General features: G+C 62.3%; 2 protein-coding genes across 5 annotated transcripts in view; one reads left to right on the forward strand and one right to left on the reverse strand.

Moving 5' to 3' along the window:
* The window catches only part of PGS1 (phosphatidylglycerophosphate synthase 1), a 29367-nt gene extending 23592 nt beyond the window's left edge, over nt 1–5775 (forward strand). For 2 of the 4 annotated variants that reach the window (XM_077755048.1, XM_077755043.1), the window contains 2 exons: nt 1643–1772; nt 5689–5775. In XM_077755048.1, coding sequence (XP_077611174.1) covers nt 1643–1762 — 120 coding nt within the window. In that variant the 3' untranslated portion in view covers nt 1763–1772; nt 5689–5775. Of the gene's footprint in view, nt 1–1642; nt 1773–5688 lie in introns of those variants that run through there. The other 2 variants (XM_077755064.1, XM_077755056.1) reach the window with 1 other exon arrangement.
* Nucleotides 5339–17179, reverse strand: part of DNAH17 (dynein axonemal heavy chain 17) — a 95911-nt gene continuing 84070 nt past the window's right edge. Inside the window, exons 68-79 of the mRNA XM_077756334.1 lie at nt 16904–17026; nt 16307–16500; nt 14508–14656; nt 13512–13639; nt 12569–12796; nt 11837–12028; nt 9119–9298; nt 8731–8913; nt 7730–7912; nt 7327–7470; nt 6597–6822; nt 5339–5781 (exon numbers count right to left, since the gene is read on the reverse strand). Coding sequence (XP_077612460.1) covers nt 5534–5781; nt 6597–6822; nt 7327–7470; nt 7730–7912; nt 8731–8913; nt 9119–9298; nt 11837–12028; nt 12569–12796; nt 13512–13639; nt 14508–14656; nt 16307–16500; nt 16904–17026 — 2178 coding nt within the window. The 3' untranslated portion in view covers nt 5339–5533. The remainder of the gene's footprint in view (nt 5782–6596; nt 6823–7326; nt 7471–7729; nt 7913–8730; nt 8914–9118; nt 9299–11836; nt 12029–12568; nt 12797–13511; nt 13640–14507; nt 14657–16306; nt 16501–16903; nt 17027–17179) is intronic.

Below are 17179 nucleotides of genomic sequence, written 5' to 3' on the forward strand. Positions count from 1 at the left end.
GGCCGGAGACGGGGGCCTTTGCTGCTGCCGGCAGGAGGCCCGAGGGTGAGAGTTGGCCTAGAAGAGCCACTGGTGTGCGCGTGCCCCGTGGGCCCTGCCCTGCGTGGCGAAGGCTGTGGGCCTGAGAACCGTGCAGGACAAGTGAAGTCGGGGCCCTGGGTCTGCCCGGCCCTCCACGGGAAAGCTGTGGACACTTCCTGGAGCTTTCTCCAGAACACGTGTTCCGTGCCCTGCTCTCGCTGGGGGCGCTGGGTCGTCCCCCCGCCCCGCCCCCGGGGAAGGGAGCATGAGCAGCCCCCTCCCCGTGCTCCTCCTGCCGCTGCCACTGCTGCTGCAGTCAGTGGGCGGTGCCTCCAAGGCCATTCTGTCCAGTCCTTATGATGTTGTGCGATAGTCTGGCATCTTCTAGGCCGAGTGACGCCAGATCCAGAGCGGGACCGCGCGCCCAGCCCCTAGCGGTGGAAGCAGTCAGGGCCGCTTTCCCGCTGCCACTTCAGATCGCTTGTCGATGGGAGCGTGGGACTCGGGTGCGTTGTTTTAAAAAAAAAAAACTGCTTCTTCTCAGAGATTCTATGCACAGCTTAAGAGGAGGTTTCTTTATGTGTTTTTTAATTTGTTTTTAAATACAAAGTAAACATGCATTGTGGGCGTTAAGAATTGGAAGACGCCCACCCCTCCATCCATGGCAGTCATTCAGAGGACTCCTCTCCTCCAGTGTCCGTGAGAGGTGTAGCTGGTTTGATTCTTTTTAATGACGTTAGGATTATATTCTCTGTGTCGTTCTTCTAGAACACGATTATGTCGTGGTGAATGCTGGTTTGTCACGTGGGTTTATTATATTTAATTAGTTGGTGTTGGACATTTAGGTGGTTTCCAGTTTCTCCCCTATTTATAAATGTTGCTGGGACAGATATCAGCATACAAGAATCTTGAGCGCATAGTTATTTTCTTGGGATAAAATATTATTTTAAAAAAGTTTATTTTGGGAGAGAGAGCCAGCAAGTGTGTGAAGGGCAGAGAGGGGGAGGGAGGGAGAGAATCCCAAGCAGGCTCCATGCTGTCGGCACAGAGCCTGATGTAGGGCTCTGTGTCACGAACTGTGAGATCATGACTTGAGCCGAAATCAAGAGTCGCACACTTAATCGACCGAGCCACGCAGGGGCCCCTTTCTTGGGCTGAGTTCGTGCACACGGAGCTTCCTAAGGATTTCATACCTGTTGCTCTCTAGAAAGATGGGGTGACCCCGTTACCTGTTGCTCTTTAGAAAGATGGGGTGACCCCGTTTCCATCGGCAGCACATGGGGACGCCTGTTTCCTCGACCTCTGTCGACACAGGGTCACGATTATTACAAAGCCACATTTTGCCGACTTAAGAAAAACTGTCCCGTTTAAAAATCGTGTCTTTGAGTTGCTCTGCCTCATTTAGTGAGGAGACTTGTGAGTATCGGTGCTACTGGCTGCACTTGCCCTCAGCCTTCTCCCTTCTGTACACACGTGTGTCTTGAGAGCACAGAAGCTGGGACTTCCGGGTTGCTGGCCAAGGAAGGGGTGCCGGCGGCCCCTCCTGCGCCCAGGTGGCTCCTCGGGTCGTGTTGCCCAGCGCCGCAGGAGGCCCTGACGGCTGTTTGTCACTCTTCCTCAGGAGCAGGAGCAGCTTTACCTGCGCTCAGGTGTGGTGTCCTCCGCCACCTTCGAGCAGCCCAGCCGGCAGGTGAAGCTCTGGGTGAAGATGGTGACTCCGCTGATCAAGAACTTCTTCTGAGGATGGACAGGTGCGGCCTGGCGAGGCCACGCGTGGGGCTGGTGGCTTCCGCCTCGGGGTGGGGGGGTTGCCAGGACCCCTCGCAGGAGCCCGAGGGCTCTGTCTCTCTCTGGTCACGATGGTCGGCATCCAGGTTGTTGAGGCCCGGAGCTAGATTAGGCGGCAGAGTGGGCTGGGGTGACGGCGGCAGGAGGGGCGTTCGGAACTGCCGGGTTCTGGTGACAGGACACGCTCTGCCCCCCCAGGAGGAGCCTGCCACCAGGGATCTGCGCACGGTGGCTGCCACTTGGCGCCCAGAGCCGCGGGCTTCGTCATCAGGGGGCCGCGAGCCGGGCTGTGGGGAGGCCGGATGGGGCGCTGGGCAGGTGCAGCTGCCGGTGGAGGGGGGCCTCCCTCGAGTGAGCCCGCCCTCGCCCCCAGACACTCCCCGTGGACCGTCTCCGGCTCTGGGTGGGGGTGCGGGGAAGGGGGAGTGGGGCTCAGGTGGCAGCGCAGGGGTGTGGTGGGGGCTCCCTTGGGTGCTGGTGCCGCACTTCTTTCCTTGAAACCACATTGTATTTTGCGTCATCGGTTAGTTTTTCCTCTATTTTAATTACTTTTAATTTTATTCAAATAGCGTTCAAATTTAGAAAGCATGGCTAGAAAACTGACAGACTGCAGCTGTTTCCTGCCCTCTCTCCCTCGCCCTCCCCCGCAGCCACTTTAGACTCTCTTATCTGTGTTTTTTTTTTTTTTTTTTTGCCTTTTACATACTGGTCCCTGTTTCTAGAGAACGTGCATATATTGCCATTTCTCTCCCCGCCAAATGTAGTGTCCCTTGCTTCATAAAACACCCGACCCAGACGTACACCAGTGACCTGAGCGACGTCAGCAAGGGTCCCTTAGTGTCACCAGATGCCTCAAAGGTGCTCACAGTTGCAGCTGTCTCAGAAGTCTTTTTATTTCCTTAAGATTTTTCCACGCGTTTGACTTGAAGTTCCAGTGACCGTCCACTTGTGGCCTGGTGACCTGTCAGCCAAATGTCCTTTCATCTGTGGGCTCCCGTCAATTTTTTCCTTTGCGAGTCAGTGAGCCCTTTTATTGGATCTGCTCTAAACACCTCACAGCAGGGCATCTTCAAAACCCACGTCCTGTCCTGTCCTGTCGTGCAGATTTGTCAGAGGCCAGGGTCCCTGCCCGCCTCGTCTCCAGGGGTGGATTGCAAAACCTGCTGCCCAATCTCTTCATCTCCAGGTGCTCGAACCTTGCACAGCGAGATGCCTTCCTGAGAGAAGGCCTTTCAGCCGCAGGGTCTGGCGGCCCATCCTCTGGAGGGGGACACATGGCCTCCCGTCCCTGCGCGGTGCCCCAGAAGCACCTTCACGTGTGTCCCTCACAGGGGCTGGCGGCTGCCACTGGTCCCCTTCCGGCCTTGCCCGCACGGTCTGGCTGTGTGCACGGGGCGCTCCGGCTTCTCGTCTTGGCCTGAGAGCGCCTGCGGCCGCTCCCCCCTGCGCAGGGCCAGCAGACGCGCAGGCTTCCGTGGCGCGGCATCGAGGAGTCGGGGCCGCGGCACGTCCATTAACACTGTTTGCCTTCGGACTAGTTGTTAAATTGTCCTGTGGGACAATTGGACTAGAGAAGCCAAAAGAATGTGCCAGGGCACTGGGTTTCTGTTTGGAGAGAGGCTTTCGGTAAACAGCATTCACATTCCTGCACATTCCGTGGGACCAGAGTAAACATTGTGCCACAGCCCGGCTTGAGCAATCGGGGCCTGTGCCCTCCACGCTCAGTGGCTCCCTTTGTCTCAGCTAATTCCCTCAGGACGTCCCTGGGCGCTCTCCCAGCCCTGTGCTCTCTGCCAGCCCCTCCGGTCCCCCAGGAGATGGGGGCTCAGGGCAGAGAGTAGGGCACTGCAGGTGGGCACCGTCAGACGCAGGGTAGGCTTCAGGCCACTCCACTCTCCCCGGTACCAGATTGCAACCCGGAGGTGAATACGGTCTTAGAAACTTGCGAGATCATTCTGTTGGCTGCTTGCAATACGTGCGGAATAAATTGCTGTTTTGTTTCAGGCTCTAAAGGCAAATTGGAAAACCTTCCCATTTTGTGGTTATTACCAGGGATTAAAAATGAGTTGCCTGGTGGCCACTGGTAGTTTTCTCTCTGTCAGAGGAGTGGCTGGCTCCCTGGTCCTCGGGCGCCCCCTCTGGCTCCCTGGCCCTCCGGCTTGGACACGAAGGGCAGCAGCGACCCCTCCTGGCCAGCAGAGTGGTGGCCCAGGAGCCTGGCCCGGTGGCCCAGAGTCCTGCGGGCCTTGAGGGGTGGCCCCAAAGGGCTTGGACCCTCCATCTCCACAGGAGGATTTGATGGGTACTTCTCCATCTTTTATGAGCTCCCGGGCCCCAGGGCTGCTGTGCATTGTCACCCTCAGAATTCCATCTTCTGGGGTCTCTGCTCCCGTGGCTCTGGTGAGAATGCTTGGAAAAACATTTTCACGAAACCTCAGGATCAGACTGAGCCCGGCCCAAAGCCAGATGTTCCCAGAGGGCTCCCTGTGCTCCCCGTTTAAGCCTGAGGACGTCAGGGGGCGGCCCGCGGGCCTGGCTGGCTGCCTCCCCTGCGGCCCCAGCTTTCTGGCTCCTCACTCCGTCCTTTCTTCCCACTATTCCCACCAGCCCCGAAGGGCAGCCTGCTCACGTGGCTGGAACAGCCACAGAAAGTCAGCCCCTGCGGCGTCAGCGGGGTCGTCTCCGGGCACTCACCCTGCCACCCCCCGCCGCAACTGTGTGCGGCAGGCTGTGTGCTTGGGGTGCCTTGCGTCACCGGGATGGTGCTTCTTAGTTCCGTCTCCCTGGACAAGTTTAAGGGCCTGTAACACAAACAGGCTGAGGGGCTTGTCCAAAGGGACGGGGATGTTGGCCTTCCCGTGCCCACTGCGGTGAGTGTCCCCCAGTTCACTGTGGGGGAGCCTCACCTGGCTGGAAGCCAGAGTTTCTTGGGCGCCAAGCAGCGCGCCTTGCCCAGCTTGCGTGCCGCAGTTCGGTTCTGGGGGCCCCGGGGTGGGAGGAAGGAGCCAAGTCCACTAAGGAGGGACCCTTGAGCTCAGTTACTGTGGAAGTGACAAGTCTGTGGCCTCAGAGGCCACACATGTTTGAGTGGGCCCGGCATCCACGCTCACTGTGTTCTGTTCCCACGGTTTAGAAAGCGGGCAGGTGCAGCAGCAGCTCAGCCCGAGGGGAAACGTGGCCTCTGGTGTGGGCACGTCTCCAAACTCCAGTGGCAGGAGGCGGCTTTTTCCTAATTCAGAGAGGTCCTGTGTCTCTGGGAGCAGGGAACAGTGCTTCAGGGGACCGTGTGGAGGTGGCCGCTCCTATGAGGGAACACCCTGCCCCTCACTGGTGGGTGGTGTGCGTGTAGCGTCAGGCCAGAGGGCACGATGGCCGCACCCAAAGCCTGCGTGCCACTTGTGGGAGGCCCTCTGGCGGGTCAGGATTTGGAGGTTGGGCTCCCGGGACGCTTGCCTCGGCAGCTGGGGACGGGGGCCTTACCCACAAGCCAGGCCCGAAGCCCGGCCCCTGTGAAACAGACAGGTCCAGCTAAGTGGCTTCACTGCTTTAATCCAGCCTGAGCCCCGCTCTTTCATGCCATCCCCTCCCCGTGGCTCTAAAGTGCCTGGATTAGAACAAAAAGCAGCCCGCTGTTCCTATAAAAATAAGTGACAGTGTAAGACGGAGCTTCTGATCGCCCGTTGCAGCTGGGGTTCGGCTCCGGCCCTGGGAGGCGTGGCCCACGCTAGGCCTGGAGGAGCAGGGCCACGGCCGCCAGGATCCACTTGGCCGCTTTCTCTTTGGTCTTGAGGTTAAAGGTCCAGACGTAGGTGGGGCCGCGGATGCGTGTTTTGTACACAGGACACTCATAGATGTTCTTGGTCTCCATGCGGTCCACAGGAATGGCCTTGATGAAGATGACGGGCATGGCTGGCGTCAGCTCCTTCAGCCTTGCTTCGGCGATGACTCCGGTCTGGGTGTCCCAGCGGGCTCCTGCAGGACGGCGAGGTCAGGGTGGCCCGTGGGGTCGTGCCCGGGTGCCGCGTGGGGTGCTGGCTGTGGGCCACGGCGGGGTGCGGGGCTGGACCGTGAGTGGAGGACGGCGACGGAGTGTGGTACCCGTGGTGACCCTGCCACGTGCTTCTGAGGGCCAGCTCAGCCTGAAGCTCTCGGTGCCACCCGTTTACACGTGTAATGTTTCCAGAACCTACCCGTCAGCCTTCTCAACTTCAGTGGCAGGAAATAGTACCTCCAGCTGAACGTTACGGGAGATTAACGTGCCCTGATTCCCTTCGTATGTAGCGTCTAGCCTGCGTGTGCACGCACGGTGCACGTGATTACATGTATGTGCACACGGAACTTTCATTTGCCTTTAACCACACTGCTGTTTCTACTCGCCCTGTTAATGGTGTTTGTATTTCCTGTCTGTAATTCCAAAATAAACACGTAGAGCGACTCTTGCTGGCTCGTCTCTGATATGGGGACTGGGGAGCCCTGCACTCCCTAGGTAAGGGGATGACGTCAGTCGCTATGTGGGCCGGAGGTCTGAGGGACCGGGTGGCTGGCGCCCCCAGACGTCTGTCCACCCTGCGCTGTCCCTGGAGGGCCGTGGTCTGCACTGCCTTGAGACAGGCGCTCGTACCACTTACGGCAAAGTGGAGGCAGGCTGGCTGGTCCCCAGAACACCGTCAGAGCTGCGTCACCTGCTCTGGCCAGCGCCAAGCCTCAAGGCCGTGTGCCCCTTCCGCTCGCCGCACCCGCCCAGCAGGACTGGCTCCAGAAGCTTCCGCAGACCGGCACCCGGTTACCTTCCATGAAGAGCCCATACACGTAGGAGCCCTCTCGGGGCGGGGCCGTCATGTCTTCTCGGTTCTTCTTGGTCACTTCCACAGACAGACACATCTTGTCCAGGGGCCACTCGTTCTTCCTGGCCATGGACTGCATGATGGCCGTGAGGAAGGACTGCGGGTTGAAGAAGCCGGCCAGCCACACGGTGGTGGGCAGGGCGAAGTCCGTTGTCCAGGCCTCGAGCTCCTGGTGGAAATGCACACGGGGCTAACACCCAGACCTTCCCGAACCGAGGCAGCTCGCAGGGGAGCCATGTGGGTGGGTCGGAGAGGCCCGGCCACCTACCTGTGCAACGGCAGTGCCTGCTGGCTCCAGTTTAAATGAGAGAACAGAAAGAGGGGCTCCGAGGAGGGTTTAACGTTTGAGGACAAGTTGGGGGCCCAAAGGAAGCTTTGATGGGCTGGCTCCCCCAACGGGCCCCCCCGCCTCCAACTGGCCCAGGTCTTTGGGTTCTGGCGGAGGGGGCCGTGTCGGTCAACGGAACCTGCTCCGGCCTCAGACCTGCTGTCTCCTCCCTTCTGCGGGAAGCGCCCACACGGCCAGGCCCTTCCAGTCCTGCTCTGACCTGGTCAGGCCACGCCAGCCAGGGTACCTCCGGGCCTCTAGTGAGGCACACGTCTGCCCGCCCCCTCCCATCCCCCTCCTGACGGCCCAGGGTGTGGGTCTGCTGTGACTCCGGATGGTGCTTACCCTGATGCGGAGCAGCAGGTCAGCAAGCCAGGCTGCCAGGCTCATCATGGAGGGGTAGGCCCGGGCCACCCACGTGTCGGGCACGGTGTCGTAGAACAGGGCGATGGACAGGTCCTCCATGTCAGTCGTGATGGTCAATTCCCCCTAAGGGACAGAGGGCGCTGGTGGGCACGCAGACCTGGCCAGTCACACACCTGGTCTCGCCTGCCCGCCCCGCCTGTGCCACAGGCCCTCGAAAGAAGGCAGTTTGGCTTGGAGGCCGGTGTGTGCCACCCTGGCCTGGCATGGCGGGCCCGCAGCTCGGGACCAGGCTGGGCCCCCGCGTCCTGCAGCCCAGGTGGCTTGCGGCGCCAGCCGGCCTCTGAAGCCGCGTCCCTGGTCCCAGGGGGCCCTTGCGTCTCACCTTCAGCCCCAGGTTCAGCTCCTTCAGCGAGCGGCGCATCTCGTTGGTGAGGATGTTCATCCTCTCGCACTCCTGGAAGGCGACCACCACGTACGGGGTCTTCTCAGCGGCCTTCGCCATGATCTCGGCCATGTTGAAGGTCTCCGGAATCTTCTCTAGGATCTCCTCCAGCACGGCCTTCACCTGGAAGTCGGTCACCGACAAGCCCCGTCACCACACGTGCCCTCCGGCCCACCTCCAGCGTCTGGGCTGGGGAGCCTGCGTTGCACACACACCACTAGGACTCCCGGAGCAAAGGGCGCTGGGGGGGCGCCTGGGTCGTGGAAGTGCAGCCACATGTCTGACGAGAGGAGAGAATCTTGGCCAACAGCTTTGAATATTTGGGTTCCGTCGCCAAGACCGTGGGAGCGGCAGGCCACCCTCGCCTGGTGCCTTCAGACCCTGTGGGGACCGTGTGGCCACACCCTGCCCAGGAGTGTGGGGTCAGTCGTCACACCAAGAGTGTGCTGCAGTCAGGAGACGTGTGGGGTCAGTCGTCACACCAAGAAAGGGTCCTGAGGCCTCTCAGCCCTGAGGGTCTTGGGGTCCAGAATTCCATCTACCTCCGGAAAGCCCACTAACTACTTAGCTGTGCGTTACTAGAACTTCCCCAGAATTTACTAAACGGCGTGAAGGTGCTGATTGCACACGAGCTGGCAGGGGTGGCCCGGGCAAGTGGGAGTGCGTGGAGGGGTCTTCTGTTGCCGGGTTGTGTGTTACTGGGGTATGCCCACCGTGGGCCCTCAGCTCATGGGAGGGACTGTTACGCGTCCAGCCATCTGGTGCGCTTCCTGCTCACGGGCGCGAGGCTGTGGGGAGGGGGGCCGCCCAGGAGCCGTCCCCACTGGGGCCTGTCAGCCGGCCCGCAGCCCCAGCCCCCTTCCTGGGGGTGTGCTTCCCGACCCCAGGTTCTGGGCCCCGCCCCTCTGTGCCCCCGCTGGGCTGGGCGCCGGGCCTCCTGCCTTCTCCTCGCGAGATACTCCGGTGCCTGCTCCCGAGTCCGTCTCTTTGGGCTGCATCTCCAGGACCGTCCGGAACAGCTTCTCTGAGGTGACCGTCAAAAAGCCAATCTCTGCGTTGGGGTGCAGGCCGTACAGGTAGGGACTCTCGGGGGGCAGGTTCTCGTCGACGTACTCGTGGTAACCCTGCAGAGGGGCGCTCGGTGAGCAGGCCGCCAGGGGACCCGTGTCCGCCGTTGACGATGCCTTCCTGACCAGAACGTTCCGCCCACGCCCCCACTGGTTCTCCGATGCCCCCCCCCGCCCGGCCACATGAACGAAGGCTCTGTGGCTTCTTGCCGCCGCTGCATCACAGGACGAGCTCGTGTCCCCGAGCAAGGGGCCCCCTCACCTTGTAGTCCAGGTTGGGGGGGATCTGGAAGCCCGGGGCCAGCAGGGTCTCGCCTTCCAGCATCTCGGCGCGGACGTACTCCGCCAGGTACGTCCTGCAGAGCCGGCGGTCCCAGTCGTCCGTGATGTGGCCGCCGTACATGATTTCTCCAAACAGGTAGCGCAGGTCGTCCCAGGGCACCTGAGGGAGGACCGGCGGGCAGCNCAGCCCCGCGCGGCGGAGTCCCGCCTTCTCTGGCGTGGGTCCCCAGCTGCTCCCCTCCGCTCGCAGCCTGGCCTCTGTGTCCACGACCTCCGGCCCCGAGGCCCACCCTGCAGCCCCAAGTTGTGTCCCCGCTCGGAAATGTGCACCACCCGTGACCGTGCACGCTGGCCGCCTGACGAGAGCGGTTTAATTCCGTGCTGACGGGGTATGGACGCTCGGGCGCCATTTCTGTCGGCCCGTCGGTCTGTGCAGTGTGTCCGTCCAGTGGGTCTTCCTTCCATCCCGCTGGGCTTGCCTGGCACGGAGTTTCCCAGCGTGTCGCCCCTCTCGCCACATGTGCCCTGCAGGGCTTTGCAGCACCGGGAGCCCCAGCGGGGGGCCTAGGGGGTGCTCAGCCTCCCAGAACGGGGTGTCCAACCTCGCACTCAGCCCGGAACGCTCCTCTCTGCCACCACTTGCCGAGGCGATGCTCGACTTCCAAAGCCAGCTCAGATGCCGCCTCCTCCGGGAAGCCAGCGGGTGATCTCTGCCTTCCAGGTGCCAGCACATTGCTGTTCCTCACACATAGTGCTGCCCAAGCGCAATCCACACGGGAGCCACAGATGGCAGCCACATGCATAATTTCAGATTCGCCAGCAGCCGCGTGGGACCGCCGTTCCCACAGCAGGGAGCCGCGTGGAGACGATGAGTTAGCGCGGGGTCTCATGCCCTCGCTGCCCCAGGAGTGCGCGCCGCGGCTCACACCTCACCCGCAGTTTGGACTCACCGCTCGCGTGTGGGGCTGGCATCCGCTGCTGCCTCCGGCCAGAGTTGGGTAAGAGCTTGCCAATGGATTGAACAGTTGTCGGATGTGGTTTTCACTCAAAATACTCACATTCTCTAACTGTCGTTCGGTGCCTTACAGCTTGTGCTCTGCCTGGCAGTCTTGGGAACGCGCTGAGCTGCGTTTTCTGCACTTTGCTCGTTTGTTGTGGGAGGCAGGGCTGGCCACGGGCCCCTCCTGTCCGTCCCCACGGGGTGGGGGCCGTGGGACCAGCGGGCAGGGACGGTGCCGATCAAGTCCCAGAGCGCACGTCAGAGGCGGTGCCCGGCCTCTCGCTGAGTCTGTTTGTGGAACCCCGAGCGACTGCTCAGAGCTGGGGGGACAAGCGTGGGACGCGGGCCTTGTCACAGGTGGTTACCTAGCAACAGAGGAGGGGTCGTGCCGCCCGCCGCCCGCCGCGCTCGGCTCGGCAGGATGCGCGTTCCCATGTGTGTCCTTCGCTGCCGTCCGCTGCTCGCCGGGGCTCGGGGCCAGCGTCCTGGACCAGTGTCCCACCCACCTTGGCTTCCGTGCGCGTATGACGGGGCAAGAGTCTAGGTAAACGTCTTTAAAACACTCGAGCGAGGCGGTTGCTGCCACGTGAATCTGCCCGTAAAGCCTAAGTGACGTGCGGAGGTGGTGGGGACGCTTCGTCACGGCCGGTCCCAGCACGTGCTCGCTGGCGTGCGTTGGAAGGCAGCCGCGGGCCTTCAGCTCCCACCCTGTTTCCGGTGACCTGAGCCAGCAGCACTCCAGGCTCCCGACCCGCAGGTGGCGACGGCCTTGCCCTCCCCGTGGACATGAACGCCGGCCCCTTCTGCCCCCCTGCCCTCTGGGGGGCCCTCTGGGGCCGGGTTTTGCCAGGAACTAAGTCAGCAAGCAGCACGCTGCGCTCCGACTCCGGCGATGGCCGTGCCGAGGGCCGTCGCGTGCGGTCAGGGCCAGGCCAGCAGCGGTGTTTGCCCTCAGAGGCCACCAGAGGTCGTCACAGGTGGCCCCTCGGCAGACCTTATTGGGCGAGCAGGGCTAGCTTGGCAGGTGGCCCAGGAGGCGCCCCGAGGCCAGGTGGGGGCCCCTTCCTTGCTTAACCCCCAAGGCGTGAGGCCAGGTGCCTGGTCAGGGGCAGAGCTGGGCTTCACTTGTGACCTGGCCCCTGAGGCATTGGGAGGGGTGCTGCCTGGTNCGGCGTACGGGGGCCGCAGGCGCCTGCCTCTCCGGGGGGTTCCCAGCAGTGGTGCCGGTCCGCCCCAGCCTCTGAACCCGACTCCTGGAGGGACTGTGGAGGCGGGGCTCCCCGTCTCCTCCGAGGCTGCCTGCAGATCGCTGCGCACGTTTATTTCCGTTTTCGGGAGAACGAAAGCAGCGCCCGCCACCCAGGGAGGTTTTTCTGGCTCTCCCTCTGGGACAGACCTAGGTTCTGTCCCCAGACATTGACCGCACTCCGGGGAGGTCCCTCATCCGCTCCTCTCGCCCCAGGACTTCTGGGCGGGTCCTCAAAGATACCTGCCCCCGTGCAGTTGCTAACAAGCGGGGAAACGGCCAGACAGCTGACAGGTGCTGCGGGGGTGGTGGCCGGGGCCTGGGCGACAGTCGTCATATTGGTGGGGTCACAGGGCAGGTTTTCTTTGGCTTAGGAGCCCCGTGCGGTGCGTGCTGAGCACAAGGCGGTAAGGGTGCGGGGCACAGAACCCGCTGGGCCCGGGCTCCCCTACCTTGCTGTTGGCCTCCAGGTAGTTGTACAGCACGTTGATGGAGATGGTGAGGTCCCCGTTGTTGAAGGGGTACGACCTGTTCCAGCCCTGGGCCCCGAACTTGCGCCTCTCGGCCACCACGGCGTGGAAGTAGCACAGGGCGAAGAGGATGCACTTGAACTCGATCTCCTTGGAGCACATCTCCAGGGTGTCCTGCGGGAAGGCACGTGCGCCCTGGCTGGGACGAGTCCAGCTCTGCCAACAGCCTGCAGGAGGGTGAGGNGTGGGGGGGAGGCCTGGCAGCCAGAGCCAATGAGGACCCTTCTCTTCTGCTGCCTCTTGAGCCAGAGGAGGGCCCGGGGCAGGGGGGCACTGCAGCCCCAGCACACGCCGGGAGCCGGGCCCCTTCCCGAGGTGACCCACACCGCATTCACCCATGCTGGCTCGCAGGTCGTGAAACCGGTTACAAATATGCATTTCTGGTTTGTACGGCTGTAACTTGAATGCGTTTGGCATTATGTGCATTCCACTCAGCTTTGCACGAATATGTTGATTCCGTGGTGGGAGGTGGGCACCGGGGGTGGCGTGGAGCGCGGAGGACCCGTGTGGAGGCGTCCCCCCAGTTCCGAGTCTCAGCAGCACAGGCCGGAGGGCGCCTTTCTGCCCGCGCCCTGAGGTTGCCCCAAGCTGGGGCTGCACGAGGCGGGGGCAGGGGCTGGGCGCAGGGGGCGCACCAGAGGGGAAGCGCCTCACCTGAGTGAAGAGGTCCAGAGCCTTGTGCAGGTTGGCGTGCATGCCGGTGGGCGGCTCGTTGGTGATCTTGATGGCGTTTTCCAAGATGCCCTGGGGGATGATGTGGGACTCGGGGCTGGGGGCGGGCTCGGCGCTGATGAACACGCGGTAGTCCTCGTGGCTGCCCGTGCTGTACCGCTCCACCTTCTTGTCCAGCGTACTCAGCCACCGCGCCACCAGGTGGATGTTCTGTGGCCGAGACTGGGGCTCAGCACCCCTGCGCCCCTCCCCGCCGTCCCCCCTTCCCCAGGCGCCGGGCGTGCTGGGGAACTTCACCTTCGGTGGCGCTGAGGCTGAGTCTGTCCTTGTGCTTGTTAGTTCAAGCTCACCAGCCGGAAGGCGAGTCCTTCCCGGCCCCCCTCCCCCACACAAGGCTGGGTTATGCGGTCCCCACCTCTCCCCTGAGGGGTTTGGGTGAAAAGGGACGGCCTGAAGCTGGGGTCTCCACAAGGGACCAGGCTGGGCCTGCAGATTGAGGTCAGCACACCCTGGGGACTATGGGAGCGGGCGGGCCTGGAGGAGCTGGTCTGCGTGCAGGAGAGGGCGTGGGGAGGCTGCTGGGCCCAGAATGTGGACACAGCGCCCCCCAGGCCACTGTTGCTTCCCCCAAGTGAGTGAGGGGGAGGGGGAGGGGGACAGGGAGGAGGATCTCTTCAGGAGGGGGAGGAGGAAGAGCATCTCTTCAGGGGTCCCCGGGCCTAACCCCAGTGTCCTCACTGAGGAAGGTGGTCCTGACAGCCTCAGCACCCAGCTGGCCAGGCAGAGGGACCTGGTGGGGCAGCCGCCCGCCCCCTCCCACGATGGTGCGCAGAAAGCCCAGGACCTGCTCTCTTTCGAGCCTTCAGGCCTGTCCCCGCGGCCGCCTCCGGGCGGGGAGCCCCTGCGCCAGAGGGCGCCTCCGTACCTGCAGAATGACCCAGTGTCCCATCTCCGCTGCCACATCCAGGGCGTTCTCGGCCACCACCTCCTGTCCCTGCCCCAGGGACACATTGTGGAGTTTCCCGTTGTCTATGGTAAATCCCAGTCTCTTCCCTAAAGGCAAGGAAAACAGGAAGAGCACGGGGCCTGCTGACGAAGGTTGAGGCTCTGCAACCCCGCTGGGAATTCCACACGCTCCCCGCTCTGTTCTGTGTTGTGGTGAAACGCACAGGATGTCAAGTTTACCCGTTAGGGCTGTCTTTAAGTGTATGTATGGCTCAATGACATTTAACGTTCGCTACGTTGTGCAACCATCCACCCGGTTCCAGAAGGTTTTCATCACCCTGAAAAGATGCCCTCCCTCCCCCTCCCCCGGCCGCCACATCAGCCTTCCGTCTCTCTGGATTTACCTATTCCGGGTATTTCAGATCATCGGAGCTGCGTAAACGGGGCCTTTGTGCCAGGCCTGGATTCCTCCTGGCACATTTTTTTCTATCTCCGTGCGTGTTGCGTGTGTTGACACTTTATCGTTTTTTTGTGGCTGAACGCCAGCCCGTTGAATGGATCTACCACGTTAGGATTAACCACTCAGTAATTGATGGACGCTGGGTTGTACTGCCTTGTGGTGGCTGTGAGCCAGCAGCCCTACGAAGTACCTGCTTGGCCACCTGTTTCATCCTCGGGGTGTGTACCAGCTGTGGAGCCGCTGGGTCACACGGCGACGGCGCGAGCAGCCACAGAGGAAGCACCAGCCCACCTTCCACGGTGGCTGTGCCTTCTTGCGGCCCCGCCAGCCATGCCAGGGGCCCCTGTTTCTCTGTGTCCCTCCAGTGCCCATCACTTTCTGTGTCTTTGATGACGAGAGCTGTCCTAATGGGTTACGTGCAGGGGCCCCTCCCTGCGGTTTTGATGGGCATTTCCTGATGACCAGTGATGTGGCCGCCCCCTCCTGTGACCGCCCCCCCCGGCCGGTCACACTCACCCAGGGCTTCCACGTCTTTCAGGGGGTCGACGCCGGGGGAAAGGATGAAGAAGATCGGTGTGGAGGGGCTGCTCTCCTCATAGGACTTGGAAAACTCGACGCTTCGACCTTCCACAAACTTGCTGCCCATCTTCTCCTCCACGAAGTTCCTGAGGGACACGCACTGGTCAGATCCGAAGGCGAGGGGGACGGGGTGGGCTGTGACCCCAGGCAGAAGGGCCATTTCTTGGTGGGCTTTCTTAGGCAGAACACGTCTCCACTTCCGGGGGCTTTCCTCTTTGCAGGGGGGTGTGTGGAGGGGGAGCGGGTGCACCCCATCCCTGCTGGGCCCCGCAGAGGCGTGTTTCCCTGGAGAGGCCTGCATGTGAGCAGGTGAGAGGTGGTCTCCCGCTGCCCTGCTTTCAGAGGATCCCAGGTCACCTGGGGAGAAACACAAGCCTCAATGGGGCCATAACCAGGGCATCGCAGGTGAGCACGCCCCGGTGCCGGGGTACCCATGGGTCCTTCGAGCCCTCTGTGCCCCCCAAGGAAGAGGGCAGGTCAGGTTCTCATCTGGGCGGCAGAAGGGGAGCACAGATGGGGCTCTGCGTCCTGGCGGTCCCCTGACCGGGGGTTGAGGAGGAAGGAAGTTCATGTTGTAGCCATTTTGGTGAGTTTCCAGGACCACGGGATATGGTTCATCAGAAAAATCACAGGGAAAAAGGAATTTTCCTTTAATGCCTCTCTTCCCAGAAGCACCTCTTTGTTCCAAGCCCCAAACTGTCTTTCTGGGGTCAGTCGAGGCCCCCTCTCACGGGAGATTGAGGGATCTTTGGGGTGACATTCGGGTCTCGCTTTGCCCTTCTTCCTCCATCACCAACGGCTGAGCTTACTGTATTCCGAATGAGTCACAGGAGCTAAAATGCTAAGATTCGGCATCTTTAGAAGAAGCAAGTCAGTCTTTCAAAGAACAGCAGGAGAGGAGGCACTCACGCTCAAGCAGCCGGCCATCGGACGCTCTGTCCTTATCCTGGAGGACCGTCGGGTGGCCTGGTGGCGGCCTGCTCACTTGGAGGCCACCCCACACCCTCCGACCCCTTCCCTCGGACTCCGGGGGGAGCCTCGAAGCCTCGGGGCTTCCTGGGGACACGCTTATCAGTGTCCACCACCTGCCCTGGCCTTCACTGGCTCCTATGCAGTTTCCCTGAACTGATGCCGGCTCCTGGCTGGGGGGGCCAGGGAACACACCGCCCGAAAGCCTCCAATTGTACTCGATTCCGGCCTCTGAGTGGGCCGGGAATGTGGATGCTAGGATCCTTGTCCAGGAAGGACTTTGGGAATGTAGGCAGGAATGTCACTAAATCAACTGTTGCTAAGGACATGGCCAGGCCACGTGGTCATCCTCTGCCGGTGAATTAACGATGAACGGTGTGTGGTGTTTCGGGGTGGGGGCTCCACCACTCTGGGCGCCGCGTCCCCGGCAGAGGAGTGCGGGGCCCACTCCCGGCCGGGACAGCCACATCACAGAAACTGCTGCAAACCAGGGCCTTTGCTGGGAGATGCGTTTGCCAGCACCCATCCCCCTCAGGTGCTGCCCTCTTGGGGCCAGTGAGCCTCGGGCCGCTCCGCTGGGGGCACAGGGGAGCCCACGCTTTGGCGCCTGGTGCACAGCATGCAGCTCTGATGGGGTGCCCTGTTCAGGCTAGCGGGAGAAGGGGCCTGGCGGCAGCGGGCGGGGTCCCGTCCCCCCAACAGGGGCGGGGCCACGGGTAGCCCCTCCCCCCGCCCAGGCACCGCCCCTCCCGGGGCACCACGCCCACCTGACAGCGTAGGTCATGCGGTCCGGCCGCATGCATCTCAGCACGCACAGCTTCTGCAGCGCCGTTTTGTTCTTCCACTCCTTGGGGAAGATCTCCTTCTCCGGGGCTTCTGACTCCACCAGCTTCTTCCACCGCTTGGCGGACCCTTCGATGTCGCTGTCCAGGTTCTTGAACTCATCCATCTCCGACAGGGCCTGGGGGCAGGCGGCCTTTAAGCTTCAGCCCCCACTCCCAGTGCAGAGGCCCGGATTGAACAACGGAGGCACATGACCTGGGGGCCGACCCCCAAGAGGGCTGTGGGACCGGGGCGCCGCCCCGGTCACAGGGGACCCTGTTCTTAAGGTCTTCTGAACAGAGACACCAAGGGCCCCCAGTGCGTGTGCCCGGAATTGGAGGTGTTTACTTGAAGCTTTGGCTCGGAGGTGGGGCGGTGGTAGGGGCCGCCCGTGGCTCAGGGGCCGTGTTTGGACAGGAAAGTAGAGTTTCCTGCGAGCCGGCAGGCAGCCCTCTGCACCCCGGCGCCCCCCCCCCCGTTCCCAGGGTGATCACCAGGGGCCTCGCGCAGGGAGAGGAGCATGTTCGAGCCTGCGCGCCCACCTTGATGCCGCCCCATCCCTGGTGCTGCAGGAAGTCCACCGGGGACAGGACCCCCGCCTTGAAGGGGAACCGCAGGAGGAAATCCAGCTCTACCGGGTTCAGCTCTTTCTTCATGGACAAGACCTGGGGGGACACGGGGGCCACTCAGATGTCACCCCACAACAGGGGGGCAGGGCGGCCACCGGCCCCTGGCAGGAGAGCCTGGGACCTTGGTCCTGGAGGGACTGACTGACGCAGGGCAGGCTGAAGAGCTCACACCCCTGGTCCGCAGCCGGG

Source organism: Crocuta crocuta, unplaced genomic scaffold (genome assembly GCF_008692635.1).
Source record: "Crocuta crocuta isolate KB4526 unplaced genomic scaffold, BGI_CrCroc_1.0 scaffold50, whole genome shotgun sequence".
NCBI classification, from domain to species: domain Eukaryota; kingdom Metazoa; phylum Chordata; class Mammalia; order Carnivora; family Hyaenidae; genus Crocuta; species Crocuta crocuta.